General features: G+C 38.7%; 1 protein-coding gene across 1 annotated transcript in view; it reads right to left on the reverse strand.

The window, feature by feature from the left end:
* Window positions 1–16737, reverse strand: part of GABRB3 (gamma-aminobutyric acid type A receptor subunit beta3) — a 235404-nt gene that overhangs the window by 22309 nt on the left and 196358 nt on the right. The window contains exon 6 of the mRNA XM_067755785.1: window positions 14852–14989. Within this exon, the coding sequence (XP_067611886.1) occupies window positions 14852–14989 (138 nt within the window). The remainder of the gene's footprint in view (window positions 1–14851; window positions 14990–16737) is intronic.

The raw sequence follows: 16737 nt of genomic DNA on the forward strand, positions 1-16737 counted from the left end.
TTTAGCAAGTTTAATACTCAAAACAGTCAGTAACTCTATTAAATATTAGTTTGAAATCCCATAGCAACTTCAACATTTTTTAAATAAATTTATTTTATTTATTTATCTATTTATTTTGGCTGCGTTGGGTCTTTGCTACTGTGCACGGGCTTTCTCTAGTTGCGGTGAGTGGGGGCTACTCTTTGCTGCAGTGTGCGGGCTTCTCATTGCGGTGGCTTCTCTTGCTGTGAAGCACGGTATCCAGGCACACGGGCTTCAGTAGCTGTGGCACATGGGCTCAGTAGTTGTGGCACACGGGCCCTAGAGCACAGGCTCAGTAGTTGTGGCGCACGGGCTTAGATGCTCCTTGGCATGTGGGATCTTCCCGGACCAGAGCTTGAACCCGTTTCCCCTGCATTGGCAGGCAGATTCTTAACCACTGCACCACCAGGGAAGCCCACAACTTCAACATTTTTACTGAAGTAACTTCAAAATCAGATCTTAGTTTGCAGTTTCATGGCAATCTTATGCCTTTACTTGTCATTTGCTATTCTATGCTCCAAATATTTGTCACTATATCCACTCTACTTGGAATTGTTTGATTCCATCAGGATAGACTGGCTCATGTTGTAGTAGCAAAAGACCCCTCAAATCTCAGTAGCTTTACAACAAAGATTGTTTTTTCTTTCTTGTGCTCCATAGTCACTTAGCTTCCTCTATCTGGAAGACAGCTGGACACTGTGGAAGAGGTGCCACACATACTTCCCGTCACATTTCATTGTCCAGAGCAAGTCTCACTGTCAATCTTTATGTGTAAGACAGTTCAGTCCTCTCCCAGGGAAGTGCAACAAATATTTTTTGAATGATAATGCAATCTACCATATTCCCCAACTTTCCATTTTCTGAGTCAACTTTCTTAACTTTTTCCAAAATGCATCTTCTTTAGGGAAACTGTTCCCTACAAGGCAAATATTGATACTTATGCAATGAAGTACAACTGATACTCTTTTGAGAATACTTGCCCCAGGCAACATGGGGACCAATGATACAATTGCATAGTGAAACACTTGGAAGGTCATTAGTGACCCTGAGAAAGGGAATATTACTCAGATTTCAAAACTATGTATTCACCAAGGTACTCATTAACACAGAACATAGAATTAAGAAAATATACTATTTTCTTATGTATTCTTTTAGTAAATACATTCTATTTCTTAAATGTGAAATATACCTTCAAATCAACAAAATTTTTAGGCATTCACCATGTGCTGCCCCCCCAATCCCAATCTCCTAATCCCACAGGTGGGAATGTTAGTGGAGGAAAAACAAAGATGAATAAGAGGATAGTCTATGCTCTCAACTAGCTCCTAATCTGTCAGAGAGACTCATACAGAACTGGCCTCTGTAAACCGCAGGTAAGGGCTACCCTGGATATTCTTAGGCACACGTTTAAGAAAGGTTTCACGGTATCTAAACTGAGATACTACTGGTTGAATAAGAGTCTTTACGGGCAGAGAAGCAGAATAGCCTTCAAGATAAAAGATCCACCAGGGCCAAATGAAGAAAAGCCTTTCAAGATACCATGAGACAGAGACCTCAGAATGTTAATAAACACAAGAATCTTCAGAGGTGTCAAGACCCATTCTTCTAGGCAAAGACTTTTGCCATTTGGTGTGCATCCTCAAGAACACATAGAGTCTTTGTGTAGCTCTGTTAGATAAAGTCCTGACACTGGTACAACAGATGTCCTGATGTATCCTATATCTATGGAGAAACTCCTCAAATGATCATAATAAGTGGCTTTAAAGTTCAGAAGTAGTGAGTCAGCTGCACCAAGACATAACCTTCAAAAGAGCAATAGAAGCTTACAAATTACAACAGAAAGGCACAGAAGCCCTAAAGTCTGTGTGCCAATGCAGATGTGGTCAGGTCCACAAGTAGATGCTGAGTAAAAAGACAAAGGTACAGTCCCTAAATACAAGTGCATTGTTCTGGTTCAGGGCTTCCTTGGTAAAACTATCTATCGAAGATGCTGATCTCAACCCTTTCTCCCCAGCTGCACTAAAAGTTGAGGCCAGAAACAAGGCTCTGGATCTCTCATCCAGCCTCAATTAATAGCACTTTCTAAGGCATTAATATTGTTGAAGAACTCATAAAAATGTGGATGCAGAGTATCATGTCACCTTTGCGGAGTGATAAGAGCCACTCAAATGTATCTATAAAGTAACAAGCTGATTTTTTAGCAACTGCAGCAGAGCTGGCCTATGTACATATACCTGTCCCTCTCCACGGCGGCCACCGTGGGGGCTCTGTCACAATGGCCTAGGAAGCTTTGTGAGCTTGGTGCTGTTCTTGGGGTCTTTATGACGCTGTCTCATTTAATATCTACCTTTTTTACTTTATAATACAACCTAAAGTTCAGAATGGTGTTCCTAACTTTCTCACCTGCATTGCTAGTCACCTTAATTATGTTCAAAAATTCCATAAAGGAAAGGAGATATATGAAATAGGAAAGAGAGAAAGAGGAAAAACAAAACTTTTTCAAAGACTGTCTCAACCAGGCAATGATTCTCTTTCTGATCCTCCACAGTAAAGCCAGAATGTTCTATCCTATGACTCTGAAGCAAAGAGCAGGGGCATCTGAGTGATCCAGTTTCAGGCTCAGGGTTTATTTGGGATATTCCTTTAGGAAGCTGGCTACCCTCTCAGACCCTTAGTTTCCTTGTGTGTAAAATTAGGGCAAGAATATCACAAGTGAAAAAAGAAAAAATATAAATCATACTCCATTGATTATAAACTATTATTCTCCAAAGGAAACCATCAAGAAAATGAAAATACAGTCCACAGAAAGGGAGAAAATATTTGCAAATCATGTATCTGATGAAGAACTTATATCTAGAATATATAAAGAAGGTTTACAAAAAATACAAACAGCCCAATTTAAAAATGGGCAAAGGACTTGAATAGATATTTCTCCAAAGAAGAAATTTACAGTGTCTAGTAAGTACATAAAAGATGCTCAGCATCTTACTCATTAAGGGAATGCAAGTCAAAAACACAATGAGATGCCATTTCATACTATTAGGATGACTACAATAAAAAAGAGAGACAATAACACATGTTGGTAAGGATGTGGATAAATTAGAACCCTCATGATTGCTTATAGAACTTAAATGGTACAGCCACTTTAAAAAACAGTTTGGCAGTTCCTCAAAAGCTTAAACATAGTTATCATATGCCCCAGCAGTTGCAATCCTAAGTACATATGTAATGCAAATGACAACTTATGTCCACAGAAAAACGTGTGCATGAATGTTCATAGCAGCTTTATTCCTGATGATCAAAAGGTGGAAACAGCCCAACATTCATCAACTTTATGTATGGTTAAACAAAAAATGATATAGTCATACAATGGAATAATATTCAGCAATAAAAAGGAATGAAGTATCGATAAATGCCACAACAAGGATGAACCTTGAAAACATCATGCTGAGTGAAAGAAGCCAGACATATAGGACCATATAGTGTATGATTACATTCACATGAAATGTACAGGATAGGTAAAACCATAGAAACAGAAATTAGATTAGTGGTTACCCAGGGTTAGGGTTGGCAGATTGGGGGAAATGGGGAGTGACTGCTAATGAGTACAGGGTTTCTGGGGTGATTAAAATATTTGGAAATTGATTGTGGTCATGATTATAAAACTCTGTAAATACACTAAAAACAATTGAATTATATACTTTAAATGCTTAAATTTTGTGGTATGTAAATTACATTTTAATAACTCTGTCATAAGAAAAAGAATACCTACTATGTGTACTTTACTGGAAATTAAATGGCTTAATTCATTTATATCAAGTACCAAACATACTACCTGGCTGCAAATACACATTCAATAAAAGCAAGTTCCTTCTTCCTTTCCTTTCTCTCCTCTGTGGTGACTTCTGTGCTCAAGATTCTATAATCTAAGCATTTTTACCACTGAGCATATTTTAAAAATTGTGTGGAAGTCTTAAAAGCAATTCCAAAAGATGAAGATAGACGAGAGTTAGTTTTGCAAAGGAGGTGTGGGACAATGAATTTCTGAGGAAATCTGGCTTCTGTAGTGAGACATTTTTCATAGGTCAGGAGCCCTTAAAGGGAAATGATTTCATACCAATAAGATGAGATAGTTAAGCCCTCCTTTGGCACTGAGAGAATAAGTTTGCTCTAGTTCTGCCATTTTGCACTGAGAGATTAGTAGTATTTGGCTAGTAAGCACAGGTGACTTGTCTCTAAGTATCCTTCTAAAAACAGTCGATGGGGAAAAAAGAATGGGAATTTGTCTCTGGAATTTAAAAGACAATGAGATATAGATGATAATTCCTTCTTCTAACCTTTCATATAATATTGGCTCTAGACCAATAGTAGATGTTATTTAGAGACCCAATGAGTAATAATTTGATCACAGGGCTTTACTTTAGGAAAAAACTAAAGCACAGAGTTCACGAATGGACTCTAGAGAAAATTAAGTGAATGTATTAAGGGTGTGACATGCAGACTTTTAAATATTTTGTAATTTGTTTCATAATCATAATTGAAAAGCAAAATAGTATTTTGAAAGTTGATTTTTGAAGAATAGAAAATTCAGGTATCTTAACAGAAATGTATCATCATCATTTATTTTTAGATTCTTTTCTTTTTCTTTCTTCTAATCTTGGCAGAAGTATTTTGAAATGAAGTCAGAATATATCAGTCCAAATGTACCCCGGAAAAAAAGGAGAGAAATAAAAACATCACATAATTAAAGAGGCATATTAAGTAACTTGTTCTCCATGAATTTACCAAAAATCTCAGTCTTTTGGCTCAAAGAAAATGAAAAAGTTAGGAGTAAATTTCAGATTTGGCAAAAACCATATATACCAAAGTTTGTGGGTCAGCAGAAGTACATTCAAGACGAGTACAAAAGCTGAAGTCCCAATGAAGTGATCCCGTGTCCAGAGTGATATTTAAAGGGCTCTTTGATTGTTAGCTGGATATGCTTGTTGAAATAAATTTAACACAGTATTTCTTTTAACCTAATCCTCTTACTATCTGCCATTGAAGTGCTTTGCTCACATTTTCACAGCTTTGTATTGCTGCAACCAAGGACCCAGATCTCCTGACTTTGAGCTTTACAGCACTTTCCTCAGTAGTACACTATTATGGATAAGTGTTTCCTCTCTATAATGTTGTCAGAAAAATACAGAATTAAATGATTTATATTTACTGAACTGTGATTATAAAAAATGTATCCCAAATTTTCTTTTTTACTCTCATGTAATTAATAGTCCAAGCTAAATAAGAATTAAATATTGAAACAACTGTAAATTTTTCTGAAAAAATAAAGAGGAGTGAAAAATAAGCTATGGTGTTTGAGTATTGTGGAATAGGTAACCCTTCTATTGGAAACAACTGGGAAAAATGGACAAAACTTAAATACATCTCCTTAGAGGCACTGGAGTGATAACAAGCCAGTAAGAATCTGGGCTAAGGTTTGGGAGAAAAAGTAAACTGGGAGAGGTGAGCTCCATGTTTCAGATAGCTGTAGTTTCTATAACAGAAAGATGAGAAGCTAAGTAGAACATCTGACAGACTCATGGAACAAAGGGAGCAAAAACGAGATAGACACCATCAAATAGGGATTCCAAAGAGCTCTGTCCAAGATGTAAAGATAAATTACAAGGATTCAAGCATGCACAAGGAATGAATCTGAACTCAGCATTACCCAAATCCCAGAAAGCAAATGAAGCTTGTTCTGGATTGCTAATGCCTCTAGATGCCTGATAGAGGCAAGCATAAATTCTCTCTGAAGAAAGAAAACATCATCATAGATTTTGAATTACATCTATAATTTTCCCATGTACAACACTAGCAGATTAGACACAGATGAAGAAAGAATTGTTGAACTGAAAGATAAACCAGAAGAAAATTTCCAGAGTGAAGCATGAAGAGAAAATAAAAAATTCAGAAAGCAAGGTGAAGATATAGTGACAAGACAGAAGATATAGTGACAAGATCCAATGTTGGAATTGTCAGAATTGAAATTGGAACCCTCGAAGGAGAAAAGCAGAGAGAAAATGGAGGAAAAGCAATCGTGGCTAACAGAGCTCTAAAACTGCTGAAAGACCTCAAGCCAAAGATTCAAGAAGATCTACAAACTCCAAGAAGAATAATTAGAGAGAAAATTATATCTTGGTACATCATAAGTGCCAGTGAAATCAAAACAAAGAGAAAAATTATAAAAGGATCTGGAGGGGGAGGAAAAACAGATTAATTTGAAAGTAGCACCAAGTAGACCAACAACTGTCTTCTCAATGGAAACAATGGACACCAGGGAAAATGAAGTCATATCTTCAAATGGAAAAGGAAAAAATGCCAGCCTATCTTTCTGTAACCAGCAAATTTATCCTATAAGAATAAATATGATATAAAGTCATACACAGGTTTTTTTTTAAAAAAAAAAAAACCCCAGAAGAAATTTGACCAGGAGGCTCATACTAAAGAAAATATTTTAAAAATATTCTTCTTTAGGCAGAAGGAAACATTCACAGATAGACTTGGTGGTAAAGGAAAGAATGAATAACAAAGAAGAGAGGATTATTTATAATTACATCTAAGTGAAAATTTCCTGCATCTAATAACAATAATAATATGGTACAGGGTTTAAAATATATATAAAATTATAATACATAATGACAATAGCATATATAAGTCAGAATGAGGAACTATGGAATCCAAATGTACAAAGGCCCCTCCAGTGCTCAGGAATAGGTAAAAATACCATCTCAGATAAATTCATAGAGGTAATAAAACTTTAGCAAGGTTGTTCAATACAAAATCATTGTGTTCTTATATACCAGCAACAAATAAGAAATTATGTTAAGAAAATTTTACCATCTATAATAACATCAGAAAATATCAAACATATAGAAAAGTTTAACAAAGATGTACAAGTTTTCTACACAGAAAACTCTAAATGTTATTGAGACAAATTAAAGAAGACCAAAATGAGAGATAAAATATATACAGATTGAAAGAATTATAACAAGGTCACTTTTCACTAACTTAACTAATACATTCCCAATAAAAAGCCAAAGCATTTTTTAAATAAAAATTAATGATCTGATTATAAAAGTTTTATGGAAATGTAAAGGGCCAAAAATAATCATCAATAGTAAATAAAAAGAAAGGGAAGGAAGGATCTGCTCTACTTAAAAGCTACAGCAATCCACACAGTGAGGGAAGTGTACAAAGATGGATAAATAAACCCATGGCACAGAGTACAAAGTCCAAAAACAGATCCATGCACATACAAACAATTTATGACAAAGGTGTTGCTGCAAGCACAATGATGCTGTGGAAGATAATGAAACTTTCACACCTTTCACCAAAAACTGAATTCCAGGTGGACTGTAGGTCTCAATGTAAAAAGTACATTTTTGTAACACATTATAACCTGTATAAGTTTGCATCCAGAATTTATAAATAACTCCAATAAATTATTGACAGGAAATTCACATAAAAAAACTTGCATAGGTAATTCACAAAAGAGGATCTCCAAAGAGCCATTAGGGAAAGGTGCTCAGTCCCACTAGCACTCAGAGGAATGGAAGTTAAAACCACAAGACATCACCCAACACCCGACAGGTGACTTCCATGTGAAATATTAGCAAGGTCGTTGTGGGGCAAAAGGAACACTCAGGCATTACTGCTATGAATGTAAGTTAGTAAAACCACTTTGGAAAACAGGTTGGCATAATCATTAAGCTTGAACATTCACAATTACACTTTTAAGCATATTCTCAACATTTATGTGAGCATTTATTCACAAAAAAACAAGTACAAGAATGTTCACAGTGGCATTACTCATAAATCTCCACCTGCAGTAGACTGGAAAAATAAATTGTGGTGTATTTACACAGTAGTACAGCAAGGAAAATAAATGAACCATAGCGATACTGATGGATTTCACAAACATAATGTTCAATTAAAGAAGGTAGTCACAAAATAATTTAAACTCTACTATCCCATTCAATAAAGTTCAAAAATACAAAATTAACTATACTGTAACAAGATAGTGGTTTCCTTTGAGAAGGAGGGATGTAAAGAAATTAGGAGAGGTCATAGTGTGTATCTTGGGAGTGCCCACAGCATTCTACTTTTTGACCTGATTTTCCTTTTTTACACGATTTTCATTTTCTGATAATTCACTTAGTACTATATTTATATTTTAAATACTTTTCTGTATGTACACATACAGAAAAGTTATAAAGATTATACTTAAAGTCATAAAAATCTATAAGTCTTTGTATTAAAAATAAAGCATGAGAAAAATTCTAAACCTTCCTAGGAGTGTCTTGCTTTAATTAATTACATTCTTTTAGAAGGTCCACCAACTTCTGTTTGACAATTTACGTAAAATTTTCACATATTTCTTAATGAATTGAGATCTGTTTGCTTTAAGGTCATTCAACTTGATATTTCTGGCACATCCCAAGTACTTCAGCAACACATGTATATTTATTATGTTTAACTAAGCAGAAATTAGATAAAAGAATGAAAGTATTTCCTTTATTGAGATTCTGCTTGAGTCACTGGCTTAATTTCAGTAAGCAGAAAATAATGATATAATACTTGCTTTGCTAAGTTTTTCTGAAAGACGTTTTCAAACCCCAACATTTAAATAATTATGGCTTGCCTATCTAGAACAGGTTTAAAAGCTAAGTTCAGTAAAAATTTCTTACACAATTCCCAAAGCTTGTATAGAAGGACAATATCTTTTCAGGTTTCAATCAAAAGATTTCAAAGACTAATCTCAACTTGCACTTATTTTTAAAAATAAATTTTCAGTATTTTCTGAAATTCAACCATAAACCACTAATGAGTCATAGAGAACTAGATCACACTTTAAAGTAGAAATCTGTGAACTGCAGTAAAAACATACTTTATTTGTAGGGTTAAAGCAGAAATGAAACATCAGGTAATCTCACATCTAGGTGACAGCAAGCTGCTCCCTTCTTTCATTATTTCTCTTTAATCTGGTCTCCTTTTTCCTTCTTGGAAAGACTTCCCCATGTGTGTTTTCAGGTTTGGCTTAATTCTATAGACTGTAGGTGCTAAAGAATGATCTGAGTATTCACTTTATAAACTCTTTTCTTAAAAAATATAGCTCTGAATCAAGAAGGAATATTGGTAATAGATTCAGGACTTTCCAAGAAATCCAGTGGATTTAAATAGTCAATGATATACCACGGATCTAATGAAAGATTTCTTTTTTCTCTTCTCTGTTTGACTTTCAAGCAGAATCTGTAATTGAGGTTTTGGTATTTTGTGGGAATCCTGAACATATGGTTATGAACAAATGAATTAATTCAGAAGATTTTAAATGAATGCCAGATATATAAGAGAGTGAGAGTAATAACATACGACAATTGATAGAGGAATGATACAGTCAGACTGTGACTCGAAGCTTTTCAAAGGAAAAGGATAATTGGCAGAGATGCTCAAGGAAGGCCAATCAGAGATGTTGGTGTTTCAACTGTCCATTGATGAATGTACTGGATATGAATAGAAAAAAGAGGAAGAGAATACATCAAATGTGGGCTGTAATAGGAGCAAAAGTCTTTAGGCAGCATGCAGGAGTGAGTGGAGGAGAGAAGAAGAGATGACTGCAGCAACTAAAACAAAGCTTTGTGTTGGGGATGTTTATGAGCTAAACTGAAGAGGAGAGGTTAGAGCTAGATGTGGATCCACGGTGAAGGAGACTGGATTCCTTGCTGCTGCAGGCAAAGGTAAGTCATCACAGGTTCTGGAGCTGAAAAGTGGCTTCATGAAAACAGTGTTGCATGACCACTATTTACAATAGCCAAGACATGGAAGCAACCTAAATGTCCATCTGTCCACAGATGAATGGATCAAGAAGACATGGTAATCTATCTATCTATCTATCTATATCTATCTATAGATATCTATATATATATATATATCTACACACACACACACACACACACACACACACACACACAATGGAATATTACTCAGCCATAAAGAAGAATGAAATAATGCCATTTTCAGCAACCTAGACCTAGAGATTATCATACTAAATGAAGTCAGACAGAGAAAGGCAAACACCATATGATATAACTTACATGTGGTATCTACAATATGATACAAGTGAACTTATTTACAAAACAGAAATAGACTTACAGACATAGAAAACACACTTATGGTTACTAAAGTGGAAAGGGGGTAAGGGAGGGACTAATTAGGAGTCTGGGATTAACAGATACACACTACTACATACAGTCCTACTGTATAGCACAGGGAACTATATTCAATATCCTGTAATGAGCCATAATGGAAAAAAATATGAAAAAGTATAAATATATAACTGAATCACTTTGCTGTACACCAGAAACTAACACAACATAGTAAATCAACTATACGTCAATAAAAAAAGCAAACAGTGTTGCATGGCTACTAATTTGCCAGCAAAATGCAGGATGGACTGGAAGGCAGAGGCACATTTCTTGCCATGAAGGATTTCTGGACATTGGATGAATCAATTCTAGGTCTCTGGATTAAGAATTTGGAGGCCTCCAATCCCGAAATCCGTTTTAGAAACTTGCATAAAAGCACTGCTCATCAAGAATGTACAGCCCATAGGGACTTCCCTGGTGGCACAGTGGTTAAGAATCCACCTGCCAATGCAGGGCACACGGGTTTGAGTCCTGCTCCGGGAAGATCCCACATGCCGTGGCACAACTAAGCCCATGCACCACAACTACTGAGCCTGCGCTCTAGAGCCCGCGTGCCTAGAGCCTGTGCTCCGCAACAAGAGAAGCCACTGCAATGAGAAGCCCACGCACTGCAACGAAAATAGTCCCCCACTGGCCGCAACTAGAGAAAGCCTGCGTGTAGCAACAAAGACCCAACGCAACCAAAAATAAATAAATAAATTAATTAATTAAATGAAAAAAAAAAGAATGTACAGCCCATTAATACTGGAAAGTAAGGGAAGGAATGACACAGATGCCGTGGACAGGCACAGTAGATATTGTTTGTCATCCCAACAGCTACACGCTGTGTAACAACACTTATAACATTAATATATAAAAGTATGGAAAATAATCATTTAAATAAAGCATAAATATATTAGTTTTTAAAATCTTTGTCAAAAAAATATATCAGGGTTTCCTATTTGTCAGGAACCTTGTGGATTAATTTCTGTCCTTTCTAGCTTTACTGTGTAAATTTGGTCAAATCATTATCATTCTTGAACATCAGTTTTCCTATACTTTAACTTGGGCTAATTTGTTTGTCAAGTACCAGTCTCCCAGGGACGTTAGTGAAAAATCTCGAACACAAGGTGCTATGAATTATAATGTAGCACGCCATTGTTATTGTTAGAAATCACAGTGAGTAATAAAGTTTTACTTCATTTTCTTTTGAGTTGTAAGGGGATCGAAATATTTTTTCCAAATCCTATTTGCTGAGTCATGGCAGAAATGGAATAATTATTATTGAGGTGAATTAACTCAGTTATTTCTTTAAAATGCACTCATGGAACAAAGTTCCCTCCTTCTAGGCAAAGGCATACTTAATTTCCTCCCCAGGTACAAAGAGGTTTTATGTGGATTTTTCTTTTTAAAACATCATATTTTAGTACATTAAATATTTGAACATATAATGTTATTAATTTATATAGTATCTCTTTTGCAGAAACAATTCATTTGATTAGGGTTGAATACATACTTAGTAATGACAGTCAAACTTCCTCTTGTAATTCAACAACCATGCAGTTTTCAAACTATTGAGTGGGCTAGATGCTGGGATATGTATTAGGGATACAAATATGAACCCCAAACAAGCCCTATTCTTAAGAAACCCTCAGACAAGCACTTAGGAGTCAGTTACATCATGCTCAATAATCCAGGAGAATAATGTCATACATTTTCTAATATTTAAAGCTCTGGGCAGCCACTGGAGTGTCTATTCTCAGACTCCTCAAAATATGTCTCATTCCTGGACCCACGCAATTTAATTAATGAAAGCTAATCAGTGCTCACCCTATTCTAGGCTCTTTATTTATACTAACTCATGTAATCCTCTACAATCCTACCAAATAGACATTATCAATGTCCTCTTTTTCTCAGAGAGATCACCATGGGTCACCCTGCTAGAAGGTTCCAGAGTCTGGACTTAAGCTCTGGCAGTTCTGGCTCCAGGGTATGAGTCTTTAAACCTTGTACATACTGTTTCTTGAACTCGAGCTCTCTTATTGTGGTTCAATTCCCGCTAAACACCCCACTAGGTAAGAGGCTACCTGATGTCATCCGGGGCACACTGCTGAATGCTTGCACGCTGTGAGCAGTCCCACTGGACCAGACACTCCCTGCTCCCTCTCTGACCCAGGGTTCAGTCCCATGCCTAGTTCATGCCAGCCATTGAGTGAATATTCACGACTCCTTTTGTATGTATTCCCTGCCCTGCAGCCTGCAACCTCATGTTACCCAGGAGACGGATTAGGACTCTACACCTTGGGAAACCACAGCAAGACGCCATTCACAAGGTCCTCAAAGAGGCAGGACAAGGGAGAGGTGGGCCAGCCACAGAATTTCGCTTGCATGACCCTGAGAAGAAGCATCTCCAGAAACCTCCAGAGTGTTGTGTCTTTCCTAATCCCCTTTCTGAGAATCCTCTTTCAGGCTACAGAATCCTTCAGTCCAGTTTACTGATTGAAATCTCATTAACTCAGAACACTTGTGTAAAGGAAAATAAATTAGTATAATATTTAATTTTGAAATAGTTTTGTAACAATGTGGCTTATGACCTTTTTACATAAGTAAGCAAATTAGAATAATTTTAAAGCGCAGGGTCTTTGAAGGATGGGAGGTTTATAACTGACTGATACGGAGCTCCTGGTGACACCCTGCGAATGCAGAAACTCGGTGAGCACAGAAAAGAGGACTCAACACTGCATTCTGAGGGCATGATCTTGTGTATCTTCTCCAGATGTGTTTAGGATATGTTCTGCCATACACATAGTTAAAAGAAAGACAGAGACTGCACCTAGAAAAAAGTGGCTCCAGTGTTTTTGAGCAAGAGGATTCAGGAAGGCCATTCTATTTGGTTGCAGTTTCCCATGGAAGCACCACACCCTCCACAGACGCCTCATCAGGCTTTCAAGGAGGGTGCATGAAAATGCAATAAAAGGGCCTCCTGGCAGTGCCCTAACAGCCCTATCTGCAATCTTCCAGACAAAGGCAGGCATGGGCAGGACTCCTACACCAAGACAAGACTATCCCTGCGTTCTGAGCAGACCTCTGCTCACATCATTTGGAGCATGGAACAGTTTGAAATCCAGTTTTAAAAGCAATAAATCATTTTCTGCAACACATCACAGGGCAATTTTCTTGGTTGTGGAAACTATTCCTTAATGATAAGCCCATGTGCCTTTTGGCCTCACCACCCACCCAAGGTGAGCACCTCCGTGCGTACTCTACAGAGACTGCAAGCACATTTGCAGGACGTCTTGCAACACAGGAGAAGGTGGCACCGCCATGAAGATGGACCTTAAACATTCAGGCTTCTGTCTCTACTTGCACGTCCCTTCGTTCTTGAGGCTGAGGTAGAGAGGAGAGAAACTGGCCCAGTGCGGACTGGCTGCATGTCCGCAGCATGGCAGGCATCCCATGAGGAGGGGACGGGGAGTGGGGTCAGCCGTGCCCAGGACAGGCCTCTCTTATGGGAGGGGTCTCCTTGAAGTCGCAGGCACTGGTGGTCAGTGCAGCACTGAAGGAATGCAGAGCTGTCACCTAAGCCAACCTGGGGAGGCAGTGTGTGGGCAGAGCAGGGGCCAAACCTTCACAGAGGAAGAGCATTTCGATTAAGCTGAAGAATGAGTAGAAGGTGGCCAGGTGAAGAGATTCAAGGTTGCCATGGGTCACAGGCATTCAAGCTAGAGGCTACAGGCAGAGAGTGCAGGCCGCAGGCTTCATGAATGCTGGCACAGAACCAGGGCTAACCACCACCCACTTGGTGTGGTTTAAGCTACATTGTCAGGAGAAAGCCAAGATGGGAGATCCCAGCTCTGCCTTCTTGAGAATTCTCCACCCAGAGTTTGTGGTCTTTAGAATACCCTACACTTTACAGAGCGCTTTTGTTTATTCTCTCAGCTACAGCACAGCATTCAGTAAGAACACCGAGAAAGCACTTCCCATTGTGAGAGACATGGTTGGAACTTAATAAAACCTCAGCAAGTTCAGACAGGAGAGTAGAAGATAACTACTCTGTCTTTGGACAGTTGAAACAAAGATGACAATGAAACCCAGGCCAGGGCAGCCTCCCAGATGATATTAGGAGCAGATGACCATGTCTGAAGAGGCGTCACTAACTGCAGGTGCCCAGGTTCCTGGACCAGGGCTGACTGCCAGCCCAGAAGTGGGGAGAAGTTCTCTTACTTTTGACAGCACAGCACTTGCCTCCTCAGGTCTTCCTCCCTCTCCTTCCTTCCTGCCTCCAAGGCCATCAGTGGCCTCTTGTCTGCCCAGAATGAAAGCTGCTTATGTTATCAAACAAGGGTTGGTTAAATTCACCCTCAGTCTTTTAACTTTTCAATAACCAGTACAGAGAGCATCTCCTGGTCAGGTGCTCCTTCCTACTCATCAAAGCTTATCCATCCCCTCTAGATACAGAGAAAAGGGTAGAGAAAATGATGAAATATTGATGATAGTCCTTTTTTGGTTGACTCAGCACTGTGAATCAGCAGCAGGGTATTTCACAATGATAGCATCATGGCCAGGCAGCCAGTATCTTTCCAGGGAGTATGAGGGGATGCAGGACTCACCTGTGGCAAAGACAACATTCCTGGAGACCAGACGATGCTCCACGATGGAGAACTGTGGGAGCTCAATTCTCTCCACTCCAGTAACAGCCTTATCACCACCGCGCCAGTAAAATTCAATGTCATCTGTGGTGTAGCCATCTGCCAGGAGAGAGAAGCAAGGACATGGCAGAAATGAAGCATTATTTTGTCTAAAGAAACTGTCACTAATAAATGGAAGTAACAGCTTGCCCATGTTTGAAGTAAATTTGTTTGATGTGCTTGTCTATGAAAAGAAGCATCATCAAAGAACTAACTTTCGAATATTCTCATGTTACCTCTGCTGTCCGATTTGAACCAGGCTGAGAAACTGTGGAGGTAGAGTGCTCTGACCAAAGTTCTGTCTGCAAAGCCTAATTGTAGGGCTGGCCTCGACTTTGCACATAAATGAATTAAAAACATATTCATAGCACTGAATAAGATAGTTGGAAGAAAAAGTAAGAACTTGAGTATGAAGAATTCTAGAAAGGCAGCTCTCTCAAAAACTATTAAAAAGTTAAAACACTGAGGGTGAATTTGACCAATCAATGTTTGATAAAGTCAGGCATTTTTTGATGGTGTCATGAGATGTTCCTGGCCATGAGCTTGGCCATCCTTAGAAACGCCTTTTGTAGGGACCCTCTTGGCCCTTAGAGATTTGAGCAGTGGTCTCAGCAGAAAGAGGAGTGGTCATTTGCCAGATTATAGCTCCAAAGCCAACTCTTGGATGGTCTCATGCTCGCTCGGTAATTAATCAATGCTTCCCGAGAATGACTAAATAGGACAATAGTGTCTGATGTTATTTGTAGCACCCAGGAGTCTTCTAAAGAATTAGGTCAACTTTAGCGGTAAGGAAAATTAAAACTCACACCTGTAGAAAAGTAGCCTATGAATATAACAGACTTTTTGATTTGAACATATAACACAACAAGAGGCAGATACTAAATATCTGACGTTAGACAAACAAATAGACCAAAGCTGTGGGGATGACTGCCCCCCACAGCCCCTGCTGGCTCCCTGGTCCTGTCTGCGGTCCTACCTCCAGGATCACGGTGGGCACACCTTTTGTCTCTGCTCTTCCCTCCGACTGCCTTACACTCCATTCTCACCTGGCGGCCACAGCGATCGCTAATAAAACACACATCTTACCAAGTCACTTTTCTGCTTAAAGCACTCAAATGTTTCCCAATGCAATTAGCAAAACAAGTCCAAAGTCCTTAATAGGACCCCAAGAACCCACAGGACTGGTCCCTGTGTGCGTTGTTAAGTACATCCACGCCCACTCCCTTGCCCACCCAGTCCAGTCCCTCTGGCCTTCTGGCTGTAGCTCAGATCAGCATGCTGTGCCCAGTGCTTACATGCCCCACAGCGGGACATCCAGATCTTCAAGTGGCTAACTCTTCCATACATTTGCATCTTGACTTTAATAAAAACTTTTGCACACGTGTGTAGTCAGGTCACCAGAAAACTGGGAGAATCCCTCTTCTGTTCAACTGCTTTAATCGTGAAGTCTCTGAGGGGGAGGGACCTCACACACTCTGAGGAAATCTCTTTGACAACAGACCTTCCTGCCCATCCTCCACCTTGGTTAAACATCAAGGAAACAGAATCTACACTCTTCAACGCCACTCACTACAGCTCACAGTTGGAATAGGAGCTGCTTCCTCACTTAGATCCCAAATTTGCCTTGCTGAAACTCTCATCAACTCACTGGAGTTGTGTCCTCTGGCCACACAGAATCTACTTAACTTCCTAAAGTAGCCCTTCAACTATTGGGAAACCATCATCTTTCCCCTGAGCCTTCATACTAAATATACTATGCATCATGCCACATGATCTCACGTCCCTCACCTTCTGAAAGCACAGCTCTC

Source organism: Pseudorca crassidens, chromosome 1 (genome assembly GCF_039906515.1).
Source record: "Pseudorca crassidens isolate mPseCra1 chromosome 1, mPseCra1.hap1, whole genome shotgun sequence".
Classification (NCBI taxonomy): Eukaryota; Metazoa; Chordata; class Mammalia; order Artiodactyla; family Delphinidae; genus Pseudorca; species Pseudorca crassidens.